Raw genomic sequence first — 23,433 nt, 5'->3', positions numbered from 1 at the left:
AGAGAAGAAAGAAGTGCGAGAGGAAGAAGAAAGTAAACTGAAACAAAAGGCAACGAAGAAAAAAGAGAAAGATGCGATATTACTCATAATCACAGTTGAATTTTCATGGCATGACGGAATCTACTTGATATCAATTCGGAGAAATGTCAACTCAGAGTCGGAGTTTCCAACTTTCAGACGGTTTATGTAGAAGGAGAAATGTTCGTTTCCTTTGAATTTTGATAAGCATTTGGCTATCTCACGCTATCTCAAACATTTGGAATTGAATGCAAGTTGCAAAGACAAGCAATTTCTCAACAATTGCCACTCTCTCTCTCTCTCTCTCTCTCTCTCTCCCTCTCTCTATTTATCTATCTTTCGCAAAAATAAGACACATTCAAAATCTCATCAATGATATCAAACTTGGAAAGAGTGTTCAAATAAATTTCTTTCCATACGCTTCCAATGGAATTTGACAAATTGGGTGGAGATTTTGTTTTCAGTGTGGAGAGAAACGTTAGTGTCAAAGTGACACTGTTCGCTTTGTAAACGTAACCTTGTTTTGACAGTACAATTCAGTTGTAGAATAATAACAAACAACAAATTCGAGTCGCTCCTGTGGATTTTAAAAATTTGGGCCATTTGATAGTTGAAAAACGGACTATAACCGATGAAACGATGTTGTGTAGATGGATATTGGATAGCGGCCAGATTCTCAAGCAGCACAAATGGATTGGCGTGGTCAAATATTGCACACAAACTGCAGCTATTGAAAGTGTTTTGCGATCCGAGATGAGTAAGTTTGTTAAAATGATGATGAAATAATGGGATAAACTTGATATATTTTTCAACTATTTCTCTTTCCAAATAGAACGTCCAAAGGAGGTGATTGCCAAATTATTGAAGAAAAACAAATTTTTGCTTCAAGTCCGACCAGATGAGATGAAAAAGTCACTACAACGACTCAAGCGGTTAAATTTTGATGCTAGCGACATAAGAATACATCCAAGTGTGTTGCTACAGAGTGAGTTTCAGTTGTTGAACAACTTCCAGCGGCTCCACGAACTTGGTTATTCTAATGTGACCATCTATCGTTTGGCCAACATTAAGGACATTTTGACAAAGTCGGTGCAGTTTAATCAAAGCTTTAATTTTCTACCGAAAAATATCAACGTCATCGAAAATATTTTCACGGTGGCCAAAGTTCCGCTGAAGTCTGACATTGATACAAATTACGATCGGCAAATGCGATTGGAAGCGATTCACAGGCAGGCACTTCGAAGCTATATGCTCAATCGCATCAAATACACATCAGCCGATATTGATGAAATGTGGATATATTATCCCGGACTAAAAACACGATCCCTTCAAAGCATTGATCGGTCGAGGCAACTGCTCGAAGATGCATACAAAGTACCAGTCAGCCAGCTGCCGAGATTTATTTTATTAATGCAACCAGAAGAAATCGAAGAATTACTGGCTGTAGACATTGTTAGTGGTATTAATGTGAAACAGGTTATGACTATAGCAGCCAAATGTAATTTGAAACGCATCAGGGAAATTGAGGTTATTTGTGCCAATTATAAAGTACCTGATTACGCCATTGCATTCGCACCGAAAATATTCTTCATGAACGTTGACACATTGAGCAGTCGCATCAATCGAATATGCAAACTGAAACATGGTAAAGACTTTCTACAACACGTTGCCATCGGAAAAGTGATTGTGAACATGGGACTTATCGAAATATATGCCAAACAGCATAAAAAGCGCTTCGATTCAGTGTTCAGTGACACTTTTGTTAAGTGAGTAATGGAATATTTTAAAAATCAATTTACTGTTCAGTCTAATTTCACGTCGATCTACGTAAAATTATACGGAACAATCATTTCATTTCATTCAAGTTTCTAAATTTGTTCCACAGTTTTTGTTTGAATGGATTCATAACTCGAAAGAATAGGCCGCTACTATTCTATTTGTGTAAAGTTTTCAACAAATCAAAAGATGAAATCAATGAGGCTCTACAGATTCATCCACACTCGTCGATGTTTTCATTTCCCGTGGTTCATGAAAATATTGAGTATTTGTTGAATAAAGGATTCACTCATGATGACATCTTCCAAGATCTGCCCATTATTCTATATTCAATGTAAGTCAATCAATTTATGATATTGTGATTTCTTTTGAGTCTTCACAGCTTTCTTTCAGCTGTAGCATCAATTCATTCATTAATCATTAAATGATAACTATTCGCTTCCAGAGACGAAATAAAAGAATTTTTCGACCGGCTGAAAGATCCTGTGGAAACGGCAAGACTGAATATCAACCCAGAACAATTGAGTAAATCAGAACTATTGCGACTATGCGTATACACCATAGAAAAGAAATCTGGTTTCAATGGTGAAGGGATTTACCTGAATTCACGCGCCGCCGAATTTAACGATGATGAAAGTTGGGAAATGGAAGAAATGGTCAAACAAATAAGTTGTTGGTCATAAAATACAAGAGAAGAAACAAAAAAATAATTGAGTATATTTAGTCACTATACGTATTTGGCATAAAATAGTGTTAAACATAAATGAGAAAAACAATTTACTCCATCGATCTATTTACATGAGTTTGTTGATCATTTTGCTTGAGAAATCAGAAAAAAAATTGCACCAAATGCTCTCAAAAACAACTAAAAGCAGCTCATGCTTTTCAAATGTACAAAACTTAAAATTTAGCGTTCGTTTCATGTTCCTCTTATTTCTACGATATTATTTTGGCTCTTGGAATAATTTTGGTTTGAAATTGTTCTTTGGATGCCTTAACAAATATAGTAATTTTATAATTAAAATTTAGAATGTAAATTATTCGGAACTAGTCGAAATAATGAAGGCACATTTGGAATGCACATTGATTAGAGTTATACACTTAAGGCTAAAAAAGAATGTGATGACCGATTTAAATCAACACTCAAGGCTTAAATATATGGAATACTGTTTTGGCAAGACGTCTTTGGATTTTGTTGCGGACAAACAACATTAAATTAAATTAAATCTAATTTCTAAATTGAATTCGATAGTTCACTGAATAAAAACTCAAATCGGTGCTATTTGATAACGAAGACTTGTCTCAAGAACCGAATGAAAAAAATGTATACTAATTGTAAAATTACTGTAAATCTCTTTGGAGTTCCTTGAACTCGATTGTGTGAACTTATTCACGATTCGAATTTCACCCGTAATCCATTATTTCTGCAACATCTCGAATGACTCAGCTTATGCCGACTGTCATCCTTATCAAATTGCATTATCTGACGAAAAATAAGACATTTTTTTTTAAATGAAACTTTTCTCGTTAAAAATCTACAACAAAAACGCACAAACACTATATAAACGGACACGCAGAAAAGGCAAGAAAAAGAAACTTTAAATAAAACTGAATGAAAGCAAAAATAAAAGTAATGATTTTCAATAAAATAAAATAAAATAAAATAAACTGAAGGCATTTTTCGTTGGCATTCAATAAAAATCAATAGCTCATCGTCCATTGACAGCAGGGCTCTCAGTTGTTTATTGGAGCGCGAAAATAATAGGTATGGAATGCGTGTGTTGTTCGCAGCAGTTTAATGCCCATTTGGATTCTTCACACTCACACACACACACACACACACACACACATACCTAATATACATCATATTTACATCGTAGCTAAAAACATTGATAATGCGATGCTCATAGTTCGGTCCGTTTCAATGTAAAAAAGGAGGCAAAACATAGCTGTGCGTAACGTTGGCATCTTCAGATTTAATAGTCATATTATCAGTGACATCGTCCGTATGACAACCACCAACTGTGGTTAAATTGGTCGTTGTTGTTGTTGCATACTGCTGTGTTGACGATGGCGGCGGCAACGTTTTTATCGAATGATCATCGATGTGACAATTTGTGTACTTCGGTTCGACGTTATGCATATTGCTGTACTTTATTTCGTCCATGTATTTTCCATTCGGAACGCTAAACGAGAGAAAGAGAGGAAGAGCGAAAAAAAAAGAAAAAAAATTAGTTAGCTACTGCTATGAAATAGAACAAGATTATGGTTTCGAGAATCTCGATGAGTTTTGATCGGAACTTACGTTTCGGTGCATGGATTGTCATATTTGTCATCCATTGCGGTTGTGTAATGGTCGGTTTTATCATCGATTTCACCGTTGGCAACGCGCGGTGGGCTTCCGTACTCATAGTGCTGGCGCACGGGATACAATTGATTTTCATGCACATAAGCTGTACCATATTGACCCGAAAATGAACCGTATGGGCTGGCCGCTGGTGACAATAGGCTGAAATGTGGACTCAGTTCGTATGGCGATTGATAACTTGTCCAACTATCGACACTGCCTGGTGGGCTGACCGCTGTGTTTTGCTGGAATGGAGCAAATGGCGGTCCCAACGGTGTACCAAGCGCTGTCGATGGACTATTCGTATTTATGTAACCTGACTTGCGGGGTGGTTCACGCTTACGCCATTTAGCACGACGATTCTGTAAATGAATATTTTCGTTTATTCCATGAATTATGTCGAGACAGCGGAAAAAAATCCTCTTCTGATAAATTTTCGAAGAAATCGAATGACAATGCGGATCGGAGAGAAAAAATGTACACATGAAAAAAAAAAACGGCATACCTGAAACCAAACTTGAACTCGAGATTCGCTCAAATGCAGCTTAAGAGCGAGTTCTTCTCGGGCAAATACATCAGGATATGGTGCACGTTCAAAGGCACGCTCCAATTCTTCCAACTGAAAGGCTGTAAACGTTGTTCTGAAAGGATGAAAAATTCGTAATTCAGCACCAACCAATTCGGTTTTTTTCGCTCATTCTTTTGTTTTTTCAAAGAATTTTGCTCGCTTTTAGATATTTATCCATCACATGGCATTTGTCCATAGGCATTTTTTTACCTTGTTTTTTTCTTCTTAACACCATTGATATCGCCTTTCTTTTTATCGTTCTTCTTTGATGTGCTTGATGCGTCGGATTGACTAACTGATTGATTGTCCGATTGATCGCATTGACCGTCGGCTTTCTTTTTATCGTTCATCAACGGCGATTCCAGTGAATGCGATGTTGAAATGTGATGCGTTGATGTTGGCGGCACCACCGAAACAGGTTGTTGCTGATACATTTGCATGTGTGGATCATATTCCAGTTTAGCGTTGCCATATTCCATTTTCGGATTTAAATTGTAATCCATGGGCTTGTATTCGATTTTTGGCATGTGATTCGGTGAGTATTGATCCATTTTCCCATTGACATACTCATATTTTGGCGGCGGTGTCGGCGAATACGATGCCAATTTCGTGTTATAATCGATTTTATTGCCCATGTAATCGAGCGCTTTGTAATGCGTTAGCTTTGGTGAGCCGGGCAACAGACTTTGCACCTCAGGCAAACGCTGATTGCACATGTCCGGTGATCCAGTCGAATTCATGCCGAGCATCACGTGTATACTGTGACCACCTTGCGTTATTTGTTTCGCACCAAGCGGACTTAATGGACCAGTGAAATCGTTAAAAATCTGATCGTCGAATGAAGATGTTTCCATTTTTTGGTGGCTCACAGAATTGAACTTTTCGCTTTGCCCCGGTTTTTTTATCTTTAAAAGGCACTTGAAACTGGGTTTTTGAATGATTCTTCTTGTGATTGGTTATAAAGTGGAGACAAAGCGACGGAAAAATGTTTGAAATGCCGATTTTTATCAATCGAATGTTCTTTTCAAGATTTTTATCAAATAAAATATCTTTTAATCACTCCGCAGAATGAGTTATTTTGCACTGTGACTAGTTAATACTTTTGATGAATTTTCTATCGATTTTATTTAATCAAACAAAATAACAAATTTATTTTTTGGTCATGTTTCACTTTCATAATTAAATCAAAAACTTTGGTTTGGATTACTTTGGTTACAATTATTGTAAAAAATCACCACAAAATTTAACTTTTTATTATACTTTTTCATTGAATTTAATTAAAATTATCGAATAGAACTTTTCTTCTTTTTCTTTCAAAACAAATTTATGGAAAACTTAAAAAAAACTTTAGACGAAGCGTCACGAGTTTTAGTTAGAACAAAAAGTTAGTGTTGAAATTCTCGACTTAGAAGCAGGACTTTCTTTTAGCTCGCATTCTGGGCGAGATTTAAAATGAGAATGATGTTAATATCATAACGGTTCGTCAATTTATACCCAATTAAGAGGATCGTTTAAACTCCGCCCCAGTAGCCAATAGAAGAGCACATGTTCGTACAGACGAGACTAAAATCGTCATAATAACGTTATAGTTTGTGCCCTAAAAATTCTTGTGAATCGTTTGTTCTCTTTTTCTTTCCTTTCTGCTCTTTGTTGTGTGTATAGAGTGGATAGCCCGCTTATCGTGTGCTCTGTTTCGATATTTCATCTCTCGTTCGCTGTTCGTTCTCACGAAGACCATATTGTTCGATGCTACATTTTATTACGTTCCTACGGCTCCTGCAATGGTGTATGACAGCGTGACAGACAGCATGCATTGGCATCATCCAAATACACACAGACTGAAACAAATAAAATGAGCATAGAATCGACTTAGCCCTGCTTAGTGTATGGCATTTTTGAGGAAGAAGAAAAGAGGAATGAAAAAACAACAACAGAAAAAATTATGCTGGCTCCTCCTGCCATTGCGCACACGGACCATTCACAATATTGCCTACATATCGATGCGTATATGACTTTATGAGTGTGGTGCTTTTTGCCTCGTGTGAATTTTCATCGATCGGCTATGTTTCTCTATTGCGCACGATGGATTCGGGGATCGTGGTGCGCATGCATTCGTCTATTCTTACCATCAATTTCAATATATTCTCTTGCTCGCGCCTTTTGACGCGCTACTGAAATAGTCAATAAAATATGTTTGAGAGTTCATATAGGGGTCACGTGTATGGTTCACTCATACTATTAGTCGTTCACTTCGCTCTCTTTCTCTCTGTTTTTTTCGATTCTGTCCGATTCACACTCTTGCGCACAACGACGTTCTGACATTGCCGTTTATGTGCGCGCGTTCGTACAATTTCCATATCGAGTCAAAGTTCAAGCAAAAAATATTACGATCGAAGGGGAAAAATGTGTATATATTTTAATGAATGGTTTGTTCGAAATGAATATTTCTTCGTCGTTTTTTTTGTTGTATGTGTTTCATTTTCGTTTTTGCGGCGATTGGAGTGGGCTTCGGGTCGAGAGTGTGGGATTCGAAATGAGCAATTTGAAATTGTCGTAAAATATGAATAACTGTGGCAGAATGGTCGCGCGGGTCGTTTTTGTTGTTTGGCATAATACGGGTACATGATGATGACGACGATGATACATAATAATGGTGAGTGAATCAACGTCATGCGACGAAACTTTTCTTGAGAAATACATAGATCGCTATTTCGAATACAACTAATGTGCGCAAAATAGTCACATCTCGAAACCGATTTGTCGGAGCCGTTTTCTGTATGCGATGCAGCTACGGAAAAATTTCCATCAAACACACAGCACGGCGTGAAATGTATATCATCATTGAAAGCATCAATTTATCTTCATTGATGCGCAAAACACTTTGGACGTTTGTCGAGCTGTTTTAGAGATATTTTAAATTTTTTGGGAGATGCGATATTTCATTATGTGCGCGCACAAACACACACACACAGAGGGAGATAGAGAAACTCAAACACAAATTCACAAATTGAAATGTGGGAATAGTTCAAGTATGAATTTGTTCAGGCGAAAGCCTTAAATGTCTAATGTTCAAGGCAAAATTCACTTCCTCGTTTCAATATTCTCGTATTTGTCGCTTCATCGATCGAAAATACAGAACGTACCGTTAACGCATCGAAATTAATATCATTTCAGCGAGAGAATGTCCATAAATCACTGCCGATTTAATCACATATCCAAGCACCACAATCGCATATTCCATACTGTACGCAACACAAATTGAAATTATTTGTTGTTATTGTTCCATTCAATTCATTATTCAAGTTGAATATAAAACAAAACGTTAATTAAACAATCTAATAAAAATTGGTCCGAGCAAATTGATTGAAAGCGCAGCGATTGCGGGGATGATTCACGAAAAATGAATTCCAGCCAGAGCACGAGAGAGCAGGCCAATTGCAAAGCATCATCCCGAAGCGCCAAATCAAATGCATTATGCAAAAATGCTTCGGCGTTGCACGGCCACGGCTGCAGCGGCGATTGCGGTGTGTAATACCGTGAACGAAAATAAAAACAAACTAAAAATTAATGTGTGGCCGCCAAGTGGGCAATAAAATGATTTTGATTTTGTTTATATCACATCGGCAAAAATTAAATTTCACTTTTAAATTTAAAATAATTTAAAGCAATAATATTAATAATGCAACCTTCCTAGGTTTCGAAAATGTGCGGCCGCCGCGCGCAAGAGCCGTTAACGAACTTCTAACAAACTACTAATTTAGTTTAATATAAACCAATGGACTCGAAGTAATCAAATCCAATCAAACGAGAGAGAAAAACATACGCTGCAATTCGGCCGAGTTCATTTTCGCTTATCAATCCATCTCGTTCGGGTCACCAAACCAAATTGCATTCCGCAGCAGATAGCCATTTCGTGCTTTACACTTGATTCTCACGAAAATTCCGTCCAATTGCCTAAATTCGATAATATCCATTTGGGAAAAATGCCTCAACACCCGATTACATAACGGTGATGAAATGTGATTCGTGTGCCAAAGAACCGAGATAAACCAGTTAAATGAATTTGCTTCCTAATTAATAGGAAACGAAGGGGACGGCTGGTATCGGAAACAAATCCGGTTTGATCAGATTAACGATGATGGTATTTAATTGGAAATCATTTTGCAATGCGATTAAAATGCGATGAACTTGACCATGAATCACCCATACGCAGCTTCGCGCGCACCAATAACTCAAACAGCATTTTCTTTCATCACCACATTGACAAGTGCATTAAGTGTCAAAATATTAACCAAAATCAATTGAATAGCAGCATGCCTCAATTATTCACAATTTCATTAATGTCATGTTCCTGTGGCTATGCAACCATCCTCTTTGTCTCTTCAGCGCGCGCGGTCTCATCTCTCTCTCAATTCAATTCATCAATTTTATTGGAAATGCCATAGTATTTTACCCAGTGAGTAGTGAGTACAACCCTCAAACAGAGTTTTGCAACTATAATCAGCCTTACTGGCTGGCTCGCTCACACTCGCCCGGCCATAAAACACTGTTCAATAAACATTAATTGAAATTATAATCAGTATAAGTTCCATAATCTGATTTAATAACAAAAATTAAATTATATTAACATTAATTAGTATTGTTTTGTGGTGCAAGCACAATCGTATTTGAAATTGGTTGATGGAAATGATCTACTGTGTGTTATGTGTCACACACACACTGCACACCAGGCCATTTTTACACGCATACAACAGCGATGAAGGAGAGAGAGAGACACCAAATGGCGATGATGATTTTGTGTGTACACGATTGATATCAATATCCGAGAGCAAATCGACAGTGTCAAATGAAAATGAAACTGTGAAAAATTAAATTGGGCTTGAGAGAATCGCCGTTGGCTCGGAACAAACAATAAAGACATCCAAATGCCACATTCATATTACACTAATTGCTAAACTGTTGAACCAATTACACAAAATTGTATTTGGTTTGATTTCAAACGGCGGCGCAGCTCTTCAATTTTTCACTGACACACACACACACACACGCTGCACACTGTCTCAATTCAGATGAACAATGTGTTAATTGATTTTTTGTGTCGATTAAAATGTTTCCATGTCATCAATTAAGTGTCATCAAAACGCTTCAATTCGAAATTGGTATTAATTCTTATGGCTCCCCTCTCTCTCTCTCTCTCTCTCTCTCTGTATTTTCCTCTCGCCACCCTTAACGTGTGCACTGATTTCAATGTTCGATTAATATTTATTGACAAGATTTACATAAAATTGGTTGCGCTTAGCATGTCCATTTAAAATGGCCCTAATTAATCTATTGTGCAAATCCCGGTGCACCTGTGATCGAATTACGGTTGGAATTCGAATTTATTTTTGATTGTGGGATTATTATTATTTACAAGGGGGAAATCACTCAAAAGTAATACCAAATAGAAAAGTAATACCTCTGGTATTACTTTTGATATTTCTATGAAAAAAGTAATACCGAAAAAAAGTTATATCCAAGTAATACCAAGTAATACTGATCAATAGAAGTAATACACCTGGTATTACTTTTGATTTGTACGGAAAGTAATACCAAGTAATACCATTTATGTAAAAGTAATACCTAAGAGTGATTTGCCCCTCGATTATTTACGTAGTCAACCAGAGATTAAATTAAATAGAACGATAACACATTTTATCACTTTAAATAAATTTGTATCAAGGCCGCAAAACACACAGTTTTATTTAATACCATTTTTTTCTATTTTTGTGAATTCATGGAAAATTGATATTAAATAGTGTACTATTTCCACGTATATTTCCACATCCTAATTAACTTGTAAATTTAATCACACGCATGGCATATGCGCAGTATGCATGTGTGTGTGTATTATCCCAGTTTCAATATTTTCAGTTGAGCAACAAAGTTGGTGCTCACTTGAAAAAAAGCAATAAATGTTATCTATGCACTGCAATATGCTACCTCAAAAGCCACAAACAAGAAACTTTTCGAAATGGCTCTCGAAAATTATAAATAGTTCACCCATTGCTCAAAGCGTATATGCTCCATATTTCAATGAATTTTTCAAGTGTGCATTTCATTGTTTTCATCATATTTTCAAGTCATCATATTTCGGAAATCATTGACTGTTGAGTTGAAACTTACCTTTCGTCGTAGCTCGTGTAATTTGATAACATTTTGTTGGTTAATATAATTACTTTTCGAAATTGTTATTCGAAAACAAAAATGTTGCTGTGGCTGACACAAATTGAACTTTTCCCAGACCAAACTAAATCAAATCAAGATATTCCATTTAAAATGGAATGCAAATTGCGTGCGTTATGCATGTTGATCAAATCATACGCACAAGCACACATTGAATCAGTCAAATGTCGAACATCTTTTTTTCAGGAAATAAAAGCGACTACCTGTCCAAGGTCGAATTAATTTGCATTAAATTCATGATAGATTTTCAAAAGAAAATTCGCATTCAACCGAATGTTGGTTAGTAACATTATGAACCTTCTGGGAAACTCATTGATTGAGCATTGGCTACGCTTTGAGAGCGTCCACTTGAAGAGAGAGTGAACAATTCTACTTACCTTTCAAGTGTTTTTGATTGCAGAAATTCGAACAACATCGATTACGAAACGGATAGAAAGCAACAAAAAATGACGTGTCAGTTATGTTGAAAGTCATTTATGGAACAGATGAGCAAAATGGCGACTGTAGAAAAAAAACTCTAATCAATCAATTGTTCGATGATGATATCACTGGCTGGTCGACAGCGAACTCTTTATTTATCAGAGCAAATTTCATGTACAGTACGTATTTCACACCACATTATGTTTGCACCAGAGAAAATAATGAAAAAGCCATACTCAAGATTATTCTGTTCGTTTTTTTTTCTTCTTTGGTTATAAAAAATGATTACTTTTCGTTTTGTCATTTCGTTCGCTTCTTTTTTAGCATAACATATTATCCCTAAATTTAAACATTTAGCAATTGTTCTATCTTGTTTCTTCCTTGTTGTTTGTATTTTAGTTGGTAAAGAATAAATTAAATTTTATAGGCTGACTTCAGATTACCGAGAAGTGTTCGAAGGGATTTTTTCAATTCAAATAAATCAATTTTATTTGCATATTTCATCAAATCCGCCACATAGTCCTTGATCCCATCCGATGCTGATGTACTGATTTTGGCGCGAAATAATTGCGTGATTATGGTTAAAAATGGACCCGACACCGTTCGCAGTAGGTTTCCACTGGTCAATTGGACACGGATGTGACCGAGTGACAATATTTTTAAGTCATCTAAATTGAAATTGGTGTCGTTGAGCGGAATGGAAAAATCACTGCCCAATATGGTTTCGACAACCGTTCCATCAACGGTTATCGTCGGTCCCAAGCCCATAACATCAGCCTTAACATCGTAGCTAAACTGAAAAAATAGGAAAAAACACGATTAAAAAAAGTGAATTGATCGGCATCTGTGTATTTTTTGTTGTTGCTTTCGTTAATTTCGCAATGTGCTTTCAATCAATCCGTCGATTGTTCTGTAGATGATTTGCGTTGGCATGAAAAACAATCGTTGTCAAAGCATAATCAATTGGTTTTTGCTTTGCATAAGTTGTGCCGTTAATTGAACACACTCAATTTAGACTGTGGCAAATATAGTATGTGTGCCGCGGTGAATGCATAGAAGAAATGCGCCAATGCACGCCCGATTTCCGCCCGACTTCGGTTCACCTCAAATACTTGTTGAGTACTCGGCGAGTATTACTCGCTTGCTCGCTCTGCATCTACGCCAAGCAACAATCGTAAAATAATTAACAAACGACTCGCTGTTATATTGTGCAAAACTTATGAGCAACCGCATCGACTGTATGCACGTGTATTTGCAATAATTTATGGCCAACTTAACGCCGAACCGCGGCGTTTTGTTTGTCTGGCGTGCATAAAGCATAACACTCAGTTTGGAATGAGAAACATCAATTTGTGGCAAATCGGCAATAATTTCGTGTCTTTTTTATCCTGCGCTAGCTAGTGATACCGCGTGGCGATTCACTCGCGAGTGAGAAATTTCCTAGTGCATGTCATCTGGCCGAATGTGTGTTTATTAAAGTTGTTGTCAATGCTTCAACACTACAAATGCTTATTTGGAACGTGTGCAGTGTGCACTCTCTGGAGCTAGCGCGCGCAACGCGCACCCATCACATTGCACACTGTGATGCGATACCAGACTTACACTCAACATGGTACCAACAGTTCAATCGGCATGCACTCTCCATACAACAACACACACAACATACACAGAGCGCGACGCGACTGTCTCTCGTGAAATTCCATTCGCTTCAACATATGTTCGATTATATTTCTGAATTTCATTGAATAATGCAGTCGCGCGAGTGCGGTTTGCAATCACTTCGAGACTCAGCAAAAGCCATAAAATTATTTACATATCTATGAATCTACATCATGTCCCATACCAGCGACGCGGTGAACGTTGTACCATTCTGTGCCGAGCACATCGACGAGAGGATTGCGATTGCAGTGTATAGTTCACTTTAATTTGAATATAATTGCGTGGTTTTTGGAAACTACCAGCCGCTTGAATGTTACTCTTTTTTCGCTGGTGGTACACTGTTGGTGCTGCTGTTGTGGTTGTTGCTGTTTCATTCATCGTAGAACTTATGCGTATTGAGCATGTGACACGATGAATTTTTTGGATGGCTGAAGGTATAATTTTCGAGGCTTCCCACATCGACACATCGATCGAGATGCAAAGCGATGCAAACTGAATGATGGTTTAAAAATCGAAGCAGCAACGCGCTTGAAGAATGGCAATGTGTCCGTCTATGGAGCGAATAAATAACTGATGGAATGAAATAAAAATGCCGAAAAAACCGCGATTAAACAGATTAGGCAATTCTTTTAAGTTGAAGGCTACCATCACTGTGGAATATTGAAAGGCGCGCGCGCGCAAACAGAGAGTAAGAGAGGTGCGAGCGACATTATTATTGCTACACATTGGTAGATGTTCGACGCAGCAGCAGCAGCAGTAGCAAGGGGGGAATCACTCAGCTATTACTTTGCTATTGGCCACTATTGCTTGCAATTAGTTTGCTATTTGCTATTACTTTTCTCCATGCAAATCTGAAAAGTAATAGCAAACTAATAGCAAAAATAAAGTAATAGCAATGTAATTGTTGATTTTTGGACATAATAGCAAGTTAATAGCAAAGTAATAGTTACACAAAAAATAATTGCTATTACTTTTGAATTTCAACTATTACTTTGCTATTACTGCAATTACTTTCTAGTGATTTCCCCCTTGAGCAGTAGAAGCGAAAAAAACCTGTGGCGCCGATAAATTCACTTTTACCGGTATGTTTTTGTTCTTCCTTTTTAAATGTTGTTCGCATGGCATGCGACCCATTAAAACTATGAAAAAATTAGCGGTGTTGGCCAGCGGTGGTAGCAGTCAAAATGTGTAAACATTGAGCGGAGCGCAAGCGTGCGCGCACGTTAAGCTGTACTGCGCAAACCGCCGAATTAATTAGCCAAATCGTCAAATGATAAATGCTTCATCATGCGAGTGAGATAGAGGAGTACTCATAATCATGGCTATGGCAATCACAAGAAAAAATCTATCTGATTCGGGTCCTTCGGCTCAGGTGTTTTTTTATTGTTGTTGTTGTTGTTGTATCCGCCCTGTATTTGTGAATACAGAGCACGAGCTCTATTAGTCTAATTTTTTTTGTCGTTGTTACTTTTTGTTATCGCTGTTGAATTAATCAAACGCACGTCACATGATGAAAAATGTATGATGCAAAAATTAGCTGCTCAAGTAAACATATTGTGAAATGATTAACTGTGCTTTTCTGCCACTTCTTCTTCTGCTGCTGCTGCTGCTGCTGCGACAGCGGTAACTATGCTGCTTCTGGCGTAAAATGTAAAGATATTTTCCTCGATTGCGGTCGTTGGTATTTGTTTTTTGCACAAAAAATCTATCGACATTTTAGCCATAAAATTGAATTTAACATCGAAATATGCGGAGCAAAACTGAACGCGAGCACACAAACACACACACACACAAATACAGACAATCGATTGAATTTAACACTGGAGGAGGTCAACATGGTTGATGTTCGATGACAACCGAAACAACCGTTGAACACAAACATTTCTATTGTTGAATGTGCGTCTTTCGTCAATCGCGCACTCGATGATTGAGTGAGATTGTTTCTCTTTTCTGTGGATATATTGTCAAGGCACACAATTGACACACTGAAAACACTATGTATTATTGAACAAATTGCACGATTACCGAGATTATAATGATGGTAGACCATCAGCCAAAACCGACAGATATTTTTGAACGATGATAGGCACACCAAAATATAGAGACATAGACAACAACAAGATAGAACTCTATTCGATCGATAATTATGCGTCTCTGTTTCCATCTTGTTCATGTTTCACCTTTTTCTCTTTCGTACGGACTTGGCATTGGCATAGTAATAACAGACGCAAATCGAAAATGTCTCGGCTGTGTATCAATCGAAAATTTTACATGTTCTTGACACAGTCGTCGAAGTTCAATATATTCGCTATCGGCAGTACATATAAATACATGGTAAGCATTGGCGTTGTTCGTTTTGTTGTTGCCGTTATTTTCTGGCATCAAATTGATTGCAACCACTTTTGGCTATATACGGAGAGTAATCCGGTCGATTTCGGCGTTTTCTGATTCATTGATTACACAATTTCATGAGAAAGACATATATTTGAATGAATCATTGTGAATGATTCGCGGGTATGAGAGGAGATATCGATGAGAAACCAAACAAAATGAAATAAAATCACACTCACATTAACTTTTTCAATGAGTAAATTTCCCGAAAACTTAAGCTTATGACGATCCAATATCATGTAAGTATCACCGTATCTAGCAATTTTATGTATATTCCACAGCATTCCGTTTGTCATCAAGATTCCGGCTGATTTTTGTCGAAAAAAAAAAGATCGGAGAATATTTAAATAGTGTTGTTAGTTTCTATCGTATTTTTTTTGTAAAATCTGTTCAAAAATAGACTCATTACATTACCATTATAATTGATTAGCAAAGGCCGCTGAAATCACACAAGACATAGGATTAAACGTATGAAAAAAAGAGCATTTATATAAATATGTTTGTTTATGACAGTTCATGGAAGCCATTTGAGAAATTGGTGCATAAAGTGGTCGCCGACAAACATTTTGTGAGTGATCATGTTTGCGAATGCGCGCGCGCTCCTTTTTTTGCACAACATAACTGAATTCATCGCACGTAATCCAAACACTGAACATAACACCGATTTTTTTTTTTGGTTCCATTACTTAATACCAAAATTATTTATTAAATTGTTTCACTACACACAATTTCATGCCGTTTTCCACGAATTGTTTTTTTTTTCTCTTTCAGTCGGCCTGTCGGCTGCTGTTTTTTTCGCTTCTCTTCACCCGAAAATTTAATGAACGTTTTTATTTGATTTCGGCGTTCGATGCATGTTTGCGCTCACTTTGTGTCCATTATATGGCCCGAAAATTAAAGGTTACAATTACTCACGTATGAAAATCCTTCGGATATATCGGGAAGTTTGGTCTGGTCCCACCCATTTTTGGTGACCAGCGCCCACAGCAGCTCCAATGCAAAATCGAATAATTCGTTGATATTGGTGGCTTGCGTCCCTTCATCGCCCTCATCATCTCTACACACCGCGAACGGAATGTATCCAAATTCAATGTAAGCAATACGGCGATTTGCATTCAAATATTTCGTTGTGTTTGGTGTGTTTTTTACCCGAACAAAGATTGAAAGGCCATTCATTGAGGAAACGTTATTTTTGTTGGTTGGAAAAAAAAGATAACAGAAAAAAAACATAATTAAAATACCGATCAAAACAAAATTTCACAGCGAATAGAGAAAAGAAACAAATATAACAAAACAAATCTAGCATTGAGAAGCGAATATTTCTGTTTCTGCTAATCAGACATCACAAACACACACACACACAATGGGTACTAGACGCGAATACTTTTTGTCGTTTTGTAGGTGTGTGTGTTCCTTCTTTCGCGCCAATTTTGTATTCCGATCAGCAGGAAATTTGCTTAAAATCTTCCAAATTTGATTTGTCCTAATTGACGATTCTCTGTTTTGCTGTTTTTTGTTTTTTTCTCCTTTTAGCACTACATGATATGTAGAGCTATTGTTTTTCTCTGCTTTTTTTTATTTCATTTTCGATAACACGCACTCGTAATAATAGGCTGAGTCGTCGGTGGCATCGGATACATTTGGCTGCATTCGTTGCTGTCGATTATTATTATTGTTTTGGTAACGCTGTTGCTGTTGCTGATGCGGCTGTCGATATTGATTTTCTGCACGTACTAAATTCATACTGATGCCGAACAATATGAGTACGACCATTGGAATCATGTTTTTCTTTCCACTGATTTGTAGTTTGGTCGCGGCAACGGCTATGATTCGTAACACGAATACGATTAATGTTGATGCGGCCGCCGTTGTGGTTGTTGTTGTCTTCACTAATTTACACAATTTCATTTGTTGGTATAATATTTATGATTTGTCTACTACGAAATTTCTTCATTTATGACAAAAAAGCGAAAAAACTGGATTTGTATTTCACATTTTTGTTGGTGGACGAAGTGAAGTATGTTGAGCGCACTTATGCGCTCTCTTTCTCTACGACTCTGAGTGCACGTTGTTGTCGTTGTTGTAGTTGCTATTTCTTTTTCTTTTTTCTTCTTTTCTTGAATTATTTCACGTTCGCCTCTTTGCTTTGAGCCACTATCAGCTGTGCTGCTGCTGCTACTGCTGTTTCTGCCACTCTACTGTATGTTGTTCGAGATTTCGTCACTTGCACGCTTTTCCTTATGCTCAATTCCACAATTTGCTAATCATAAATGAACTAATTACTCTTTTTATTTCTATCACTCGATGTTGTGTGCCGACAAATTTCAACAATTTCGACGATTTTCCGCGACGAAAAATTTCCAACGATTTTTCTGTGGTATCTTGAAACTATTTATGGCTTTTTTTCTCTCTTTATCTCTCCCAATTTCATTGGTCGCTCCGTTGCACAAAGGTCGGTTGGAATGTTTTTTCTTCTTTTTCTTCTGAGGTGTTTGCGTGCAATATGACTGTAGTAACGGTTGGAAACAAGACTGACTTTGTTTCATCTAGAGAGAGGCACAACGACAGAAAAAATAGGTACGAATTAATTTTGTGTTCGTTTACAACTAAATCATTTAGCGTGAGCACGTCTCTGAACTACCTGGCGTTTTCCAGTTCGGGGCCCCGGTTGACGAGAGAAACATACGTATGCTATTTGCTGTGTGGTGTGAGTGTGTTTTGGTTGTTTTTGTGCTTCTTGCTTCTTTTCGTTCGTTTTATTTGGTTTTTCGTTTGTTTGTGTGCTTTACACTGTGTTGTGGTCTATGAATGTGACTCGCTTCTCTTTCTTGACGACGCGTGATTGTGTTTATTCATTGACAAATTCCCAGTTATTTTTTTTTCCATCGTATTTTACTATATAGCCAAATGATGGCGAACGCGCGAGCCCCGTGTGCATGCCAACAGCATGTATACACCGCATAAATGCGCGTAAATTGACTCTCTTGTACTAACTAGCACTCACCTGTAGTTTTTTTCTTTTCGTTTGTTTGTTTGTTGTTGGTGCTCATACGGTGCTGCTTTTAATTTTATTTTACTGTACACTTCTCTCTTTCGCGATGTGTGTGTGTGTGTGCTGCATAGGGGTATTGCAACGACCATAAAATATATGTATTTCATCAAGTTTATTAAGATCTTTCCAAGTTTATGCATAGTGTCGAACTTTTGTTCAAGCTCTACCATCTAAATGTACAGTAAAATAATTTACGGGCACGACGTAAGATGGCGTTTTTTCTGGTCAAAAAAGTTGCAATATCCCTTTGGTGTGCTGTGCGTGTCTGTGTGTGCGTGACGATTGTCGTCACTATCTCAGAAAAGGAAAAGAGACACATCAACTTTGAATTCGAATCTAAATGGAGAGAAACAAAAAAAATAATCATGTCTCTCTACGAATGTAATTGTGATCGTGTGTAAGAGGTAAACAACATTGGGCTGACAGGTAAATAGAAAGGGAAACCAAATCATGGGCCATAAACCATATACACAATTATCAAAAAGACGCTTGCGCATGCTCACATACAAACATATGTATTCGAATTCCGCCGTTATTGTTGTTGTTGCCGTTGCTGATGTTGCTGTTTTTTTTTCTTCTCTCGAGCTTGCAAAGAACCTTGATCTGGACCGTAATTGTTTCGGCGAGTAAATACGATTCGCACCGTAATTGTTATATTTTCCCTTTCAATCGTATTATTCCAGCGCTGCCGAATCGCAGCATCCCATTCTATCTTAAATACCTGATTGATTCGGTGTGTGCGCACGAATGTGAAAAATTACTTATGCGCGATGCTGTGGAATTGTGTGTGATATTTAATGTAATCGATGCAGCAAAATAATCACATCAACAGCACTCTCCCGCCGCTTCCTCTGTCTCTCGCTCTATTTCTCGCTCATTCAATCCGATAGCATAATTCTCGGTGCGCTCCAGTTCATTAAATGATTTTCATTTAATTCAACACACTAATATTGATTCACTTCGATGAATTATTCATTAAATAACGACACATGGAATTATGTTGCCAAAGTAATCAGATATTCAATCAGATGAGAATGAACAACCAATCCAGTTCTTTGTTGCATTCAAAGCAAAAAAAAACTCATGAACCTGAAGTAATTCAATAGAAATTTTGAGGTGAACAAGTTGTTGTGATGTTTCTCGTTGTTTGTTGTTGTTGTTGTTTTACTGCTACACTTGAAATAACGTTCGTGTTCCGTCAATAACGGCAAATTCCGCACTTTTTCTCAACACACATACACTCTCTTCTCATATTCCATTCCAGGCGTAAAGGAATGGAGCTTATGACGAAGCAAAAGAAATGCAACCGATTGTCGCTTTTATATGCAAAATGGTAAATTCTTTAGTGTCCAATAAAAATGACACCAAAATAAAATGGATTTCAATTTCACACATCCACAGCACGATACAAGTTTGAAATGAAGCAAAAAAAGCATAAGTTGTTTCGCCTACAATCGAACAAACTGCATGACAATAGGCAAAATTATAATATAATTTTATTGCGTTTTGATGGCCATCAGCGAAACAAACTTCATATTTATAATATAAAAACCTCAAACCGCTTGTGTTTTTTTCTCCCTCTCTCGCGTTTCGATTTTGTAAACAAAAGACTTTCCAGATTTCTCATGTGCACTGCGAACACACACACAAAACCGTAATTACTTTTTTTGACTACTTACAAATAGATAGGTCAATTTATATACTTACTGGAGAAATAAGCGGCTGGGAATTTTCCAAAACAAAATTGGATTTGGCATGCAAACCGAACGGTCAAAGTCAGAGAAAAAAATGGGCCCATTCTGGGAAAAAAAATAACGAATTTCTACTATTTACATAGTTGTTTGTTATTGAGAAATGAGTTATGTGACAAAGGTTCTGATGCGATGATTCTCCAGATACTTGACGTGGTTTTTTTTTATTATTCTTCTTTTTTTTCCAACGAATGAAGAACAACAAGTGATTAAGAATTTGTGTTGCTGTTAATTACCAACCAGAAAAAAAAAACAATAAAATCAACCTGCCGTATTATTTGGATGGCATCAGAATGAGTAAACAGTTTTTTTGTTGCTGTAGGTACGTTGATGTCATTTATTCCCATTTCACGTTTTATGCGCTCTTTTTGTAATTCAAGTGTGTTCATTCCTTTGCCAATGTTGAAAACCAACGTTGGCAACCACCATCTTGAATACGTACCGAGAAATTGACAATAGGCAAATGACAAGCTTTGAATAATTGTTCTTAACCAAACACAACGCAATCTTTGCTCTTTTTAGAAACAGAAAGAAGCACACACACCGAGCGAGCGGGAAAGAGAAACATAAAAGACCAACGACAAATATAAGAATAGCCATAGTGATGCAATGCTCATTGCTCAATCCTCCGATACAAAAGACAGCAACGTTTGACACACAGCAACAACAGCAACGAATAAAAAAGAAATCTTTTCAAATGCGAGCCTTTTTCTTATTAAAAAAAAGTTCTCTCGTATTTTTCTTCAATGCAGGGAGGTACTTTGTTTGGAGATATGACGACGATAACGGCGGTGGCGGTGGTGGAGTAGCAAATGATTAAGTGCGCTCACGTCGATCCAGCCAACAATAACAACTCCTGGTAACAAGCATATAATTGCACTGCGCACATTCTAACAACAATCGGCAAGGAGTTGTTTATCTCTTTTGTGAATTGTAATTAGACTTTTTTTTCTACAGATAATTTCTTGTCCATACAAAAACTGATTTTTTTTCTGCTGCTCAAATTTATGTATGTCGAACTTGTTCATATACGTATTGACTTAATTTGTAGAAACAATTTTTTTTATGTTCCATTCAAAGATTTTGAATAGATTGAAATATGAAGAACTAGTCGATAATCACATACGTCAACCTGTACAATTGACAAGACGAACGAAAATAAAACAACTATCTAAATATGCGCATTAAGAGTAGGAAAAAATTCCGCTTCCTGAACGTCTTTTTAATTATCCTTCGCTAGAGATAATGTTTCTATTGTGAATGGAATGGGTCGGGAAACGAAATGAAAAGTCAAGAAATCGTCATTAATTCGGATTGCTTAGTCGTTTGTTATTTGAATGAAGAACAATTAGTAGAAAAAAAAAGCGAGAGAAGTAATTTTATTCATCGCAGATTCATTGCGCGACAGTTGAAGTTATGACATTTGACAAGGTAAGCAATTTTGGGAAATAGTCTCTCAGTCTGCACACAATGGAAATGATTGCAGTGAACCGGAAATGTTGTTTTGACGCACACAATTTTTGCAGCATCATTTTGCATTTTGAACTTTTGATGGGAAACGGCGTTTTACAACTCATTCTGGCTTACTTTGACAGAATGTTGCCGACAGGTGAACTAACAATAATATTCTTGTGGTTTGGCATGGAAAAGGTCAGCATGAAAAATATTTGTATGAAAATTTTTCCTCTTTCACTCGCTCACTCTCTGTATGTACGGACGGCAAAATGACACACATACACACCTTTTGGCTAAATAGTGTGGTATTCGTACGTGTGTTTCAGCGCGGTTGCTTTACATCAACGGTGATCAGTTAGCACTTAACATCATTCGTGGTAATTAGTGTGGAAATGACGCGTGCGCACGACATATGTAATTAAATGGCGAGCACGAGCAAAGCAAACACATTTTTTTCGGATAGGAGAGAGAGAAAAATGACAATAAAAAAAATATCACATAAAATGGGTCTAAAATGGTGTTCAGCAACCGGTTGACAATGCTAATAATAATAATAGTTCCGCATGAATGCAAGTGACATTTTATGTCCCATAGCTGATGAAATATTGAGATATTAAGTGGCATTTTCTCTCTCTCAAATAATTTCGGACAAATTCACATTTCATACGTGTGTGCCATATATGCCGGGGGGAGTATGAAGTAAAATACATTTGTAGCGATTTCAGCGGACGCATTTTTGGTACATATATTTTAAATGGGCAATCGAGGGACAAAGCATCGTGCATGTAATGGTTCCACAATTTTTTGGGCTTTGTTGGATCTTTTCGTTGTCATGCGGAACAACAATTAAAATGCATTAGTTGCAAAAGCTGCTTTTTGATGGTCCATTCAGTGCATACTTAATGAACTTTTTACATTGTCTATCCGCCCTCTCCACCCTCTCTCCCTATCTCTCTCCCTCTCTCTCTCCACGTCATACATCATTGAAACGCATCGCTGCGATGCACATTTAGCAGGAGAGAGACATAACACAAAGAGACTAATTCACACGATGACACCTTTGATGGCAACAGCAAAAAAGGCACACATTTTCGGCTGAATGCGAATGACAGTCGTTTGAAGAGTGGCAGAGTAGTATGCGCGTCATCAACATGGTAGCAATTTTACGGTTACAAAAGCCCTTTTGATATGGCAACGCATAAAAACAAGCGAGTTACCATCGTATGAAAGTACAGTCATCACCGTTTAGAACATTCGGGGCTCCATAAAATGTCGCATTCGAAAAAAAGCAGAGAAAAAACAACGCTCAAAATGGAAATAAACACATACACAACGGAAAAAAAAGCCCTGACTATAATCGTAATGCTTGTAAAAAGTAATCATCTCGCGTTCATCTCGAACTGAACAATCCAGCGAGAGCGAGAAAGAGTGCGAGAGAGTGTGTCGAGAAAGAGAGAAAAATTAATTGCAACACAAAATATTCCATGCTCTCTCAACCCAGCGCAAACTGTATAGAAGCTTTGTCGCGCAGCTCAAGAGGACACATGACAAGTGAAAAGTGAAAGAGAGTGAAAAAAAGAAACGAACAAGAGAATGGTGAGCTAGCCAAACGAACAAAACAAAACAGCAAGCAAACAATATTTACATTATAATATTCATTGGTTTTACGGGCTGACATGGAAATTTATGATGTATAAATGTCATGTCAGTGGAATGACGATGTGTAGAGCATGGTAGAGATGTACACACGCTACGGTCCGGCCAATATATT

The 23,433-nt window shown here is 37.2% G+C and overlaps 3 protein-coding genes across 4 annotated transcripts; 1 reads left to right on the top strand and 2 right to left on the bottom strand.

Annotated features, from left to right (window-relative positions):
- The first annotated feature begins 503 nt into the window (after positions 1–503).
- Positions 504–2,974, top strand: LOC129571238 (uncharacterized). The gene is made up of 4 exons (XM_055451008.1): positions 504–775; positions 851–1,784; positions 1,904–2,128; positions 2,240–2,974. Exons 1-4 carry the CDS (start codon positions 658–660, stop codon positions 2,475–2,477), a joined length of 1,515 nt encoding a protein of 504 aa, XP_055306983.1. The 5' UTR covers positions 504–657; the 3' UTR covers positions 2,478–2,974.
- LOC129571227 (homeobox protein DLL-4) lies at positions 2,465–6,172 on the bottom strand. Its single transcript, XM_055451001.1, has 4 exons — positions 4,920–6,172; positions 4,647–4,782; positions 4,100–4,503; positions 2,465–3,980 (listed from the first exon to the last, which is right to left on the bottom strand). Exons 1-4 carry the CDS (start codon positions 5,561–5,563, stop codon positions 3,716–3,718), a joined length of 1,449 nt encoding a protein of 482 aa, XP_055306976.1. The 5' UTR covers positions 5,564–6,172; the 3' UTR covers positions 2,465–3,715.
- Positions 6,173–11,463: 5,291 nt separating this feature from the next.
- LOC129571171 (uncharacterized) lies at positions 11,464–18,333 on the bottom strand. Of its 2 annotated transcripts, XM_055450938.1 has the most exons (6): positions 18,046–18,333; positions 17,005–17,950; positions 16,320–16,461; positions 15,819–15,843; positions 15,584–15,711; positions 11,464–12,149 (listed from the first exon to the last, which is right to left on the bottom strand). In XM_055450938.1, exons 2-6 carry the CDS (start codon positions 17,310–17,312, stop codon positions 11,769–11,771), a joined length of 984 nt encoding a protein of 327 aa, XP_055306913.1. In that variant the 5' UTR covers positions 17,313–17,950; positions 18,046–18,333; the 3' UTR covers positions 11,464–11,768. The 2 variants fall into 2 exon arrangements, with proteins under 2 accessions (XP_055306913.1, XP_055306920.1); XM_055450945.1 differs by lacking the exon at positions 18,046–18,333 and having other exon boundaries at positions 17,005–18,017.
- Positions 18,334–23,433: the final 5,100 nt, after the last annotated feature.

The sequence above is a fragment of the Sitodiplosis mosellana genome, unplaced genomic scaffold (genome assembly GCF_009176505.1).
Source record: "Sitodiplosis mosellana isolate CC-2019 unplaced genomic scaffold, AAFC_SMos_1.0 Smas_scaffold_1, whole genome shotgun sequence".
NCBI classification, from domain to species: domain Eukaryota; kingdom Metazoa; phylum Arthropoda; class Insecta; order Diptera; family Cecidomyiidae; genus Sitodiplosis; species Sitodiplosis mosellana.
This window is presented reverse-complemented; position numbering and strand designations above follow the sequence as displayed.

Excerpts from the sequence above, each read along its gene's own strand:
- LOC129571238 (XM_055451008.1), top strand. The coding sequence starts at position 658 with ATGTTGTGTAGATGGATATTGGATAGCGGCCAGATTCTCAAGCAGCAC. Across the intron at positions 776-850 it reads TGTTTTGCGATCCGAGATGA|AACGTCCAAAGGAGGTGATT; the intron begins GTAAGTTTGTTA and ends CTTTCCAAATAG. Across the intron at positions 2,129-2,239 it reads CCCATTATTCTATATTCAAT|AGACGAAATAAAAGAATTTT; the intron begins GTAAGTCAATCA and ends ATTCGCTTCCAG.
- LOC129571227 (XM_055451001.1), bottom strand. The coding sequence starts at position 5,563 with ATGGAAACATCTTCATTCGACGATCAGATTTTTAACGATTTCACTGGT. Across the intron at positions 4,504-4,646 it reads GAGTTCAAGTTTGGTTTCAG|AATCGTCGTGCTAAATGGCG; the intron begins GTATGCCGTTTT and ends ATTCATTTACAG. Across the intron at positions 3,981-4,099 it reads GACAATCCATGCACCGAAAC|CGTTCCGAATGGAAAATACA; the intron begins GTAAGTTCCGAT and ends TCTCTCGTTTAG.
- LOC129571171 (XM_055450938.1), bottom strand. The coding sequence starts at position 17,312 with ATGAAATTGTGTAAATTAGTGAAGACAACAACAACCACAACGGCGGCC. Across the intron at positions 15,712-15,818 it reads TTTGCTAATCAATTATAATG|CCGGAATCTTGATGACAAAC; the intron begins GTAATGTAATGA and ends GACAAAAATCAG. Across the intron at positions 12,150-15,583 it reads TACTCATTGAAAAAGTTAAT|TTTAGCTACGATGTTAAGGC; the intron begins GTGAGTGTGATT and ends CTATTTTTTCAG.